The 12,905-nt window shown below is 32.8% G+C and overlaps 1 protein-coding gene across 2 annotated transcripts in view; it reads left to right on the forward strand.

Moving 5' to 3' along the window:
• Positions 1 to 12,905, forward strand: part of LOC106870740 (tRNA (guanine-N(7)-)-methyltransferase non-catalytic subunit wdr4) — a 1,059,977-nt gene that overhangs the window by 436,714 nt on the left and 610,358 nt on the right. For both annotated transcript variants that reach the window (XM_052973384.2, XM_052973385.2), the window contains one exon: positions 7,422 to 7,568. In XM_052973384.2, the coding sequence (XP_052829344.1) occupies positions 7,422 to 7,568 (147 nt within the window). The remainder of the gene's footprint in view (positions 1 to 7,421; positions 7,569 to 12,905) is intronic.

Here is a 12,905-nt window from a genome sequence, read left to right on the forward strand (position 1 = left end):
TCACTCGTTTCTCTTCCCAGGTACATTGTCTTTCTGTTCAGCTTCCTGTTAGTCATAAACCCTTTTATTTCAAGAGCTTCTCTCCTCAAACTGCTGTTCTCTGGAACCCGCTACCGTTATCTTGTTTTCCTCTTGACTATGCTCTTTAGTCCTTTAAGCATTTTGTCACATCTTTAGAATCGGTTGCTGCCTGTTCTTATTTCTTTGTAGTCCTTTACACTACAGTCGCGCCTCAAGCTTTATTCAGACAAAATGATTTAAAAATAAAAAAAAACATTATTTATTTATTTATTTATTTACAGTCATGTATTGGTTGTGTACGATTTGCATATATTATGGTGATTGATTGTAATCTGCATTCATATTGCAAGCTGAATGCATCAATGTCAGCCACAAGTATCTTCTGTTTTTTCTTTTTTTTTTTTCCATGGGCTGCAGAGAAAGGTGTGTATCGGTGTTGTTACCTTTCATTGACTTTTTAAATTACTATAATAATGTCTCACAGTTTCATATTCTGGAGATTGGAAAGTGTTGGTTTGAGGAGTCGTAGACGTTGATCACTACAATAATTCCTTCACTTCTTAACTTTTTTGTTTGTGATTTTGTTTTGCCTTCAATTTATAGATTTTCTGATTGTTTTCCTGGTTTTTAAATGGAAGAAAGGCTCAAAATCATGCATAACGGAAGGCATGTTTTTTTTTTTGGTATTTTGAGTTTTATCTGCTTTGTCTTTCATCTTCTACTTCTTTCTGTCATTAGACTGCAGCCATGCTGGAGCACCACCTTGAAGTATTTAAAAATAAACCCCAGTAGTTATGTTTTTTTAAGTCTGGTACTTATTCTCTTGATCTCTGTTTCTGAACTGTTCAGTTATGGGGATATAAATAAACCAACACCAGTTGTCAATCGATGGGGTGGGGGGTTATGCAAAGACACACACACATATTTATACATAGTAGCTGCAAAAATGTATTTCTTTGAAGTAGAGCAGGTGTTTATGTAAACTTGTAAACTGCTTACCTAAGTTATCTTGACACATGTAAAACATGAATCAATGCTAAATTTTCTCATTACTCTTCTGTTAGCTTCTATTTTGGTTCAATATTTGTTATTTAATTTGTTTTCCTTTTTTATATATTAATCTTAATATATTCTGTGCAAGATTAGCTTATTGTCAAACTTTTTAACAATACTGTTTTCTTGTGGCATATACCTGTTATAAGCTGGCTGTGTACATGAGAATGGTGACTGGACATTCAGTTTCATGTTTTTCCTCTGTTTTATTTATTCATTTATTTATATATTTAAAATATGGTAAAAATTAAAATTTTGTGATCAAAAAAATAAAGAGAAGAAAAATCATTTTTCATTAGAAAAATTTAATTGTAATGGTAGTATTTTTAGAAAACTGTAGTTGTGAGAAGCCCAGATGTTTTTAAAGTAAATTTAGTCAGAGTTAAATGAAATTTTGCTCAAAATAAAATAGAATTTACTGTTAGCATTTTTAACTATTTTAGCAGCATTCCATCTGCTCCCTTTTAAAGTTGAGTTCTACTAATTTAAGAAATATTAATTTCAGTTTACAGATCGGGGTGAAAGTTTCACCTTCCCACCCATTGCAGCCATAGTTTTGTTCATGAAACAGAAAATTCTGAACTAAGTTCATCATATTTAACTGAACCTGTGAATGTTTTCAACAGCATGAATATTCATATAGAACTAAATTTCAGTAGACATTTAATTTACTGGTAGAACCCAAGAACTGTATGTATTCACACACACACACACACACACATATGGAAGCTCACCAAGATGTCCTTGTGTTTCAGTTGAAGGGTGTGTGTGTATGAGTAATATACATATATGTTGTGTCTGTCCGTCTGTGGGTGTCTGTGTCTGTGTGTGTGTGTGTGTGTGTATACATATAGGCTGCTGTAGCTGGCATTGCCTGCATTTATTAATATATAAAATAAACACAATCAAATGATTGGATATAGAACAAAGAAAACATCACAACACAGTTCATGGAGCCCCTGCAGTCTGTAAGACCCCAATTTGGAAATTACTGCACTGGTGTATTACTGAGGGTTTGTAAACAAAACACTTTTTTGGCCTAGAGGCTTGCAGTTTATCAAATGACTAATGTGGGTTTATTTGATAGAAATGTATCAAATATGGGTGTGTGTGTGTGTGTGTGTGGGGGGGGTTATGTGTATATCTCTAAAACATTTTCGACAATCTAGCCATGAATTATCAAACTTCAAAAATATTTAGTTTTAATGAACTAACTCATTGCTAATTAGAGTTCATTCCTAAAACGCTTAAACAGGTTTTGCATCATTATTATTATTGCTTTGCTGTTTTGGGTTGAGTTTGTGTGTGTGTGTCCTTATTTGGTTTATAATGTTGATTATGTTTTGGTGCATTTTCATTTAGAAGTGCATTTCTGTAAAGAAAATATACATAATAGAAAAGAAAACAAAATCTAACAGTTATGTCTACAGAATTTACTTTGGAAATGTTATATTTGTGTGTTTGTGAACATCATTTTCTTCTAATCTTTGTATTGTTTCATTTTGATTTTCTGTTTTGTCCTTTTTTTTTTTTTGTGTGTGTGTAATTTAATTTTTCCTAGTCAACATAACAAAATTTTACATCATCTCACCGTCTGTTCCCTGAGAAAAGTCAATTATTCTTTAACACCACTTTAAACGAGTGTAAATAATTAGTGAAACATTGAATTTATTTCCCCCTAATAACATTTGAAACTCAACTGTAGTTTAGAAATGTGTAAAGTCAGTTTTTCATTCACAAGTAAACTGCTATTTAATTAAAATGAAAGGAAGAATCCTTAATAAAAGTCAATAATAGCCAAGATGGAAAGTTTGCTGAAATATTTATGTGAAATCAAATTCTTACATTAATGACTCCACCAACATTGTAACCATTCAGCTGTTTAAACTGACATGGGTAATTAATTTCAATGCTTGACTTGGCTTGCTTATCAGAAGGAAAAGAAGTCTAGCAAGAGCTTTAGAAAAGCTTTCTTCTTCTTCTTCTCCTCCCCTCCTCCTCCTATTCTTCTTCTTGCTGTTCTTGTTCTTCTTCTTGTTATTATTATTATCATCATCATCATCATCATTGTTATTAGAATTAGTGTTATCATTTGTTTTTTTTTACCTTCTTCTGTGCCTTCTCTGATTATGAATAACTGAGCAGAGATGTGATTATGTCATAAAGACTACCATTCCTAAAGAATAAGAAGTTGACTAAAATGTTTAGCTAATCAGAAAGTAAAAAAAAAAGGGGATTAAGGGAGAGATACATTAGTAATGAAATACATCTGGAAATATAAAGGAATGCAAAACGGAATAAGTATTATAGTTTATTCCTTTGGGTTAAGTTTGCTGAAAGTGTTCCATTCTTGTTTAATCATCCTCGTTTTTATAATCCAGACAATCAATTATTTGTCATGTCTGTAGGAGATTTTCTGATGAAAATATAAACTGTTTTTATTTGCAAAAAGTAATACAAGATTTCGGAAGAATTTGTCAAACTCGAGTATTTAGACAATATTCAATGTTGAGATATATAAATAAAAGCTGCTTTACTAAGGTTTTACTTTATTTTATTTTATTTTATTTTTTATTAATGTTTACAATCATATTTAATCTTTTCAGATTCAGCTTATCATAAGTTTAGACAATTTAAGTGTAAAGTTGAAGAGATTGATGAGATGACATTAAAAATAAATCTGATTTTATGGAAATATTGTTCTTGAATAATCTCAGTCAGTTTGATCAATCAATGATCTGCAAGCAGCCAGCCATTGTAATGTTCTGTGTTGACCCATTATTAGCCCAACATGCATTCATTTTTTTTATTATTTATTTCCTACTGAAATGATAATTCATCTGCCTAACTCTTGTGCAGGTTGTTGTTAGTTACACTCCTTAGATTAGTACCATTCTCTAAGCTATTAAATCCAGATTACTGCATTTGATTGAACTAGGCAATATTATGAATTTCCCAAATGATCTGTTTTGTATTATGAAGGTTTTCCGTGAAAGTATGTCTTAGATATAAGATTCCTGCATTTAAGGCAATTCACATTTCACTGTTTAAAATGGCAAGGATAATTAGTCTCATATCAGTGTTTGTCACTGATCCCATTCCTCACTGATCCAGAATCACATAGCACGCTCAATCGTGAACCATGTTTCACTTACCCCAAATTGATCTGTAATAACTTAGGTTGGCAATTAATCAAGGATTCTGCTTGGAGCACCAATGCTCACCCAAACAACCATCCACAGTGCTTGGGACAACTTGAGGTCTTGGAATAAAACCGATTGCATACTGGGATCGATCTAATCGACTGGTCCCCTCTGCAAAACTTTCAGGCCTTGTGCCTAGAGTAGAAAAGAATATTAATATTTGTTAATATGTTTTGTGAAATTCAGGCAAAAAGACTAAATGACAGACTTTGTCTATTTGTTATCACACTTTTCTGCAGCACGAACATGTTCCCTAATTGCTCTGTTTTCACAAGTGCATCATCATCATTAGCAGCAGTAGCAGCATTTAATGCCTCTGTTTTTTTATGTTGGAATGGGTTGGACAGTTTAAAAGGAACCAACAAGTAAACGACTGCTCTAAGCCACAATGTTTGCTTCAACAAGGTTTCTACAACTGGGTGCTCTTCCTTCTGAGATTTCCACCCATATTAAATGTATTTTATAAATACGAACATAAACACGTGCAAATATATCCTGTATACTAATATATATTACTTAGAAAATGTTTAAGTACAAAATTTAAAAGATATACATTTTTATGTGTGATTTCTATACTTATGCTATAGATATTTATTTTTTGAGATAGATCAATTTACATCTAAAAGCCTGCTTCTTTTTTTTTATTTTTATTAAATTGAAGAACATCGTCTTACAAGGTAATATACTTAAAACATGACTACCTTCACTTCCAAAGTCACTTGAGCCACCAGCAGAAGAAAGCTTGATATAACAGAAATCGGATACTTATTTGAATGTAAATTCAGAAATTCAGCATATACACACACATATATATATATATATATATATATATATATATATATATATGTGTGTGTGTGTGTGTGTGTGTGTATATATATATATGTGTGTGTGTATATATATATTTAATACAGACAAGAAAAATACATTTCGAATGCAGTATAGCTGTGAAAACAGCAGAGAAAGATTGAGTATTTACCCTTAGAAGACAGAAAAAAGTTGCTAGCAGGGGAAAACTAGGTGCAGGCTTAGCTGTGTGGTAAGAAGTGGTGCTTTGCAACCACCTGGCTCTGGGTTTACTCCCACTTTGTGGTACTTTGGGCTAGTGTCTTTCATGTAGCCTCAGGCCAAATAAAGCTTTGTGAATGGATTTTACAGACGGAAACTGAAAGAAGCCTGCTATATATATATATATATCTATATATATATATATATCTATATATATATATATATATATATATATATATATATATATATATATATATATATGCACACACACACACACACACACGTTTGTGTTTCTCCTCCACCACTGCTTGACAACTAGTGTTGAGATGTTCTCATCCTCATAACTTAGTGGTTCAGCGAAACAGACTGATAAAATAAGAACTAGACTTTAAAACAACAGGTGTACTGGGATTGATTCATTGACTTTAAATTCTTCAGGGCAGTGCCCCATCATGGCCAAAAATATAAAGGATACACACACATCCAGCTCAGTGCAGGTAGTTAAGAAGCTTGCTTTGCAACCAAATGGTTTCAGGTTCAGTTCCATTGTGCAGCACCTTAGTCAAGTGTTTTTGGCTATAACCCTGGACCAGCTAATGCCTTGTGAGAGAATTTGGTAGATGGAAACTATGCGGAAGCCAATCATATATCATCATCATCATCATCATTTAGCATCCATTGTCCATGCTGGCATGGGTTGGATGGTTTGATCAGGGCTGGCAAACTGGAAGGCTGCACCAGACTCTAGTCTGAATTGGCATGGTTTCTACAGTTGGATGCTCTTCCTAATGCTGACCACTCTGAGAGTGTAATGAGTGCTTTTACATGCCACCGACACTGGTGCCACTTGTCTGCCACGACTGTGATTTTACTTGGCCTGATGGGTCTTCTTCTCAAGCATGACGTAATGCGAAAGGTCTCGGTCGATGCTCAACACTTGAAAGAAGCTTTTCATGTGGCACCAGTATCAGCCACTTTGCTCAAAATGTGCTTTGTACATGCCACTGGTATCGGTGTGACTTACATAACACCAGAATCAGCCATGACTACAATATCACTTGGCTTGACGGTGATACAGTGTTGGTTTGTTAATGTTCCTGTAACTTGATGGTTTAACATATAAGACTGACAGTAAATATCTGATTTTAAAAAAATACGTACTGGGTCAATTTGTTCAACTACACCATTCATTCAAGGTGGTGCTCCAGCATGGCTGAAGTTCAGTCTCTGAAATAACTAAAAGAAAAGTAAAAAAAAAAAAAAAAAACAGCCCCCAAAAAACTTCATCTACCCATAGTGACTGCACTGAAACACAGGTTATATACATAAAAAACAAAAAAATTAAAAATAAAAGAAACCCCCAGAAGATCAATGGATTGAGATTGATAAACTAACAAACGGAGCAGAAGCTGAGAATTTTTCAATGAAATAAAGTGATATTAACTATTTGTTATTGAAGTGTTTGTCTGCTAGCTTGGTTGGTTCCATATGATGAATATATAGTTTCATGTTAGCATAATTAGAAGTGTATTAAAAGTTTTGCAGCTGTTGATGTATCTAATAGAGAAAGACAGAATTGTTGATATCTCACTTTTGTACAGGTCGATGTGTGTCTAGAAGAGAGAAAACACTACAATACTTACACATATACATACATATATATATTTATATATATGTATGGATAATATAATGTATTTATATATATATTGGCAGTTCTTTTTGTCAATCGAGCCAAATTGCTGAGGTGTTGTGTCAGGCGAAGACGGTTGATCTTATATATTGAGTCAATGCTGCGATAGTACAGTACATTTAGCTGCATACCGTTCAATACTTACCACAACTGATTGATTGCTGTTTCTAGCCCAATCGAGGTTATCAATTGTTCAGAATACATGGGAAATCTCTTTGTCGATCTTTTAGGTCTCATATTGTATTTTAAGCTGTCAATACTTGCAAGGCAAAGGTTCACTGGTTTTTCCATTTCTTCCTCACTTCCTCTCTCTCTCTCTCTCTCTCTCTCTCATTTTATCCTATTCACTTTTTATAGTTATATTTAGCTGCCGTCTTTGATTAATAGGAATTAGATACAGTCACTTGCCTTTATTACAAGCTTTCAGTTTACAAAATTCTGTCTTGTAGGAAGGAACCAGAATGTGGAGAGAATCGTACCCTGGCTGCTGCTTTCTCAGCCTCCAGCTGCCATTTAGCCGTATTGGATGACTTCAAGCAACTTCATTTGTATGTTTTGGAGGCCAACAATACTGGATGGACTTTGAAGACTTCAAGGTGAGTGCTTTAGTTTTCAAAACACTATTTACTTTCACCAAGATACATATTTGATTTCAGCAAAAGGATTATTGGATAGCGAATATTGAAAATATCTTCAGCTGATCTTTGTATTTAATCCTTTCTTTTCTCTTGCATACTAAATCTCTCTTAGTTATTCTTGCTTACAACGAGCCACTAGAAATGTCAGCCAAATAATTCAACACATTGCTCTCTACTGTTCTCTTCCAGCTGACGCACGACTTATACAGATTTTTTCTGATTTTTTTTTTGTTTTTTTTGCTGTGGATCAACACTAGAATTAGTTGCACATCACTTGATTCTCATGATGAATGGTTTATCTCGGTGAATATTTTCCCCAACTTCTTGCAACTCTGTCTTCTCTTTATTCGGAATAAGGAGATACTGAAGGTACAACACTGCTTTAATATCACTTGAGCTTTGGAGATGAAGTATAATACCAGACATGTGATGTATTTATTTTGGGGAAAGTGAGGTCAAATTGTAACCAAAACCATTTTAGCTCTTATTATGTCATTGCAATAATTTTCATCTTTAAACTCTGAACTTAGAGTTTAAAATTCAGAAACTTACTTTTGAACAGAACATAGCTATTTTTTTTTTTTTAGATATTTCTAAATGATGCAATAATTTATTTACTGTTCTTTGATGTTTATTTCTCTTTCAAGATATTTGTTTTGTTTTTGTTACATTTTTGTCTCAACACTGCTACTAATAACAACAACAATATCATTATTGAGTCAGAAATGTCATTGCATCTAACACACTCAATCTCTTATTTTAGTTTCCTTACATTTCAAGATCAAATCTTGATGTGGTAGACTTCATGATTCACCCCTCTGGGATTGCATAAATAACTACCTCACATCTTCTGCAGTTGAGTCAGCTGACTGCATTATCACACTTGAAACTTTTAGTCTTTTAGTGTTTGAAATCATCAGTGTTAGTATTTTGGTGAGTGAGTCCAGATCCAGTATTTTCGTAATTTGAGCTTAGTATATAACTCATAATAGTTTGTTTCACAAGCTGGAAGATTTAATTTTTGTAACTTTTCATATCTTTCTGAATAATATATTATCATGGAGTAAAGATTGTTTGCCAACATAACATGGCAGTCCTGGTTCAGGATGAATGTTGCTCTAATCTAGCCCCAAGAGACATTGTCTCCAGCTGGCTATATGACACGATCTGTGTCCTTATATTTTCTAATATATTATCATATTGTAAATACCCCATAACAGTGGGATATTAGGATTTATTCAATTGTCTGTGGTCCCCAAGGGGTCACAATCTATTTCACAAACTGTGACCCAGAATGAATTATTTTTGTAATAGACAAGTAAGCATTTGACATTTAGTTTTTAACCTGTTCTTATTGTTGTCAGCAGTGTTATTACTACCACATAATAGTTACTTTTAACTATTGTTAGTAGTAACTAATATTATAACTTCATTAGTACTGTCATTATTATCATTCTTTTTATTACATGATAATAATGTGGCACAGGGGAATAACAAAAGAGCATATACAATGGTGACAGACATGCTCAACCCTTCATCAGTTGTCAGCCAAATATCACCACAATTTTGACAACTTCTGATAATATTGTTCAATTTGGTTGTGTCAGCAACATAAGTTGCTTGGGTGTAAAGAAGCAGATATAATTGAATAACATGAAACAGAAAAGATAAGGGTGGTGACTATAAATTCCATTATTGAATCAGCAGAGAAGGCTACAAGGTGGCTTTAGATAAAGAGGGAAGACCAGTGGCTTCCTGCTGTTGGAATGCAAGGTGGGACTTGATCAACCCTGGCTGGATATACTGGGCAAAGTGGGGAGGCTGATGTTGATTCGAAGCCCTGTGAGACCCCAGGAGCATATCTGATGATGCTCTCTCAGAGCATCTTCAAGATGGATCTTAAGACAAAATTAAAACTATACATTTATATGAATGTGTGTTTGTGTGTACATTGTAATGTGCTTATGTATAGGTATGTATGTGTTTATGTATATGTGTACATATGTATGTGTATGTATGTATATATGTATGTATTTGTGCCGTCATCTGTGTTATATCTATCTATCTCTTATGTCCCCTCTTTCTCTTTCTCTCTCTCTTGTGTGAGAGCCATACAATCCATGTATAGAAGTGCTTGTATGGTGATGATGCTCATTTACAGCTATCACATGATGTGTACACATGAGTATACACCTGCGTGTATGCGTGCACGTATGCACATACTGAAATATATAGATGCATATAGATACATATATATATGTGTGTGTTTTTGTATATATGTATATAAATGTGTGTATGTGTTTATATACACACACACACACACAGTGGGCTTCTTTCAGTTTCCATCTATCCACTTAATTCTCTCACACAATGCCTTGGTTAGCTTATGTGGAATTTACATCAATTCATAGTCAATAAATTTAATTAATTAGAAATTATATTGCCTGGTATTTCAGTTTGAAGAATTTGGTTTTTGCTTCACACTTTATAGTTCAAAATGTAATGTTATTGCTCTCAATTGCAATGTTACCAATGCCATTAGAAGAACCATGTTATTTCATTTGGAGAAGTTTGCTGCAACTTTTAACCTGGTATGTGTATTTATACCAAAACTATTTGACTAATCACTTTAATCAAAACTTTTAGATGAATTTAGGGTGTTTCCATTTCTATTTGAGGATAATGCATGAAATAATGGCCACAGAACCATGCCACCAATTAACGTATTTGTGGAACCATGCGTTTACTATTGTATTTGCAAGAATATCACTATATTGTGCACAATATATCTGTGCATTCATATTTAAATAATTTATATCTTTATATAGTGTCATGCATGAACAGATAAAAAGTGGAACTTGTCCATTCCTAAATTCCAAATATGGTAAACTATGCACAAACTGAAAGTAAATACTTTTATGGGTGAATTGAGCATGGCTTTGAATTCTACTGCCATGTGACAAGCTGCTTCCCAACCACATTCCATCTCGTTACATTAAAACCTTTCAAATTTTTAATGTTTGTCCTCTACGACGCTATCATGTCTAAAATAAGCTGGTAAATAATTATCCAGCTCTAAACTACATCAGAAATATTAAATGATGCAATCCAAAATTTTTATAATTTCTTTGGCTTCTTTTGCTTTCCCCTTGCTTTATGAAAGTCAATAATTTGCGTTCTACATCATGTCTATGTTTGTGTGTGTGTGTGTGTTAGTATATATCTGTAGGTTATAAATATATTTGCATGATTTTCTCCTTCACCTTGAATGTCTAATGGTTTTATTTAAATAATATGATGTTTAATGTGATAACAACTAAAATAGCATTCACAACTGAAAATATCACAATAATACTTCTCTTAATATCACACACAAACTTAGAGAAATGATTTATTTTTTATCAAATTTCATGGACATAAATTTTTGAATACATTTCTTTTAATACTAATAATGCATTGCATTATGGGACCTAAATATCTTATACAGAAGGTTGCTGCTGGTGAAGCCTTATATTATCCAGTTTCAAAATCATCTGTTCACAAATCCTTAAACTTTGTATGAATTAAACCTGTTCAAGATTAAGCTCATAATCTGTTAGTGGAACATAAACCAAATATTTTCACAATTTAGTAAAACAAAAAAACAGACTGTTTTGGCATAACAAGAAAATAACAATACTGTTCCAGGTGTTCCAGATGTTTTGTATAAACTAATTGTATGAAATATGAACTACTTGGTTGGTTCGCTCAAGGAATGACATGAATTGAACTGAAAATAGAACAAACTATAATGCTGTGACTAAAGTTTTAATTTCGGTGGAGAGAGAGAGAACACTTTAGAAACTTGTTACCTTTAGGCATCAGCCCTTTACTATTTAAACAAGCCATATCCAGCCAAAATATTCTGCCTGTTTTCTGCTCAAACCACAGTAATCTGTTCTCTTGCATCTTCTCAATAGCATCATATTAAAAGTAAACCATCAAATCAATCAAAGTCTCAAGGCTATGAAGTCGTGCATGACCAATTCCAAAGAATACAAATGAATAAGCATTACGTATGGAAGAGTAATCTGAACGCTAAAGAGTTAAAAGGTTTCTTTTTCCTTTAACAAGATTAGATTATTTGAGACATGTAAATATTGTGTTAGGTGACATGGGTTAAGTAAATTTCAAGAATCCATTCTGAATGAAAGTGAGTAGAGTAACTGTAAAAATTACTCATTATGTAAGACATTGTTGATATCTTTGTACTTAAATGGGTGAAGAAATTTGGGTCTGGATAAAGAAGTGGACACTACCATTTCTTTCTCTCTGTCAAACTCAGTTATGAGGAAAAGATTACTAAAGTACATCATTATATATATATATATATATATATATATATATGAATGTTATATAGGGATGTTATAAAAATATTTATAAGAATATATTTTTAAGTTTGATCTCAAACATTATTTTAGACTAAGGCTAAAAATATATCCTTATAAAGTATTAACTCATATACAAATTATTTGGCAAATCTAATTAGCCAGGTGATATCTACTGATAGATGTATTTATGTTTGTAGAGTATGTACGTACTGTATTTACTTGTGTATAAGTTGCATTTCAGTTTTTTCAGGTAAAATCAAATATAAAATAGTGCAACTTGCACCATATAAATACCATGTGCACGTGTGTGTGTAGATTGTTTGAAGTGGTGTAAAAACTTTATATATAAAGAAAAAGGAGGTCGTCAGGATTTGGATAAAAAACTATTTATTTAGCACTGTCATCCCTTTTCATTATGACTCCCTAAAGGGGACAAAAGTGCTAAAGAGAGAGTTATTCAAATCCTGACTACCTCTTTTTTCTTAATATATATATGTGTGTGTATATATAATTTCAAACTTAGATCATTAGGCATCAGACTTGCATATTCATTGGAGTCTGTATAACTCAAAAATTGTTTTAGAGTAGACAAAAGAAAATTGTTAATTAGAACAAAATCAGCATCTGGTGTTTTTGTCAATCAACAGACTTCAACATCATGTCCATTAAATGAATGCTCATCCAACCAGAACTAATTCACTAACATGGCACTGTAAACTACCTCATTATGATTGTATCTAATGAAGAAGCCAAAAGCCCAACCCATCCTACACAGTACTTAACTTAGCAAAGCTATTACATACAATCTACTTAGAAGCTTATGGCTTGCATTTGTATGAGTGTATACATTTAAACATACCTTTCTGCTAATGTTTATTATTACTTTAGTAACTATAACATTATGCATAGTATAATTATAACCATG

This window comes from Octopus bimaculoides, chromosome 15 (genome assembly GCF_046866305.1).
Source record: "Octopus bimaculoides isolate indiv1 chromosome 15, ASM4686630v1, whole genome shotgun sequence".
Taxonomy (NCBI): Eukaryota; Metazoa; Mollusca; class Cephalopoda; order Octopoda; family Octopodidae; genus Octopus; species Octopus bimaculoides.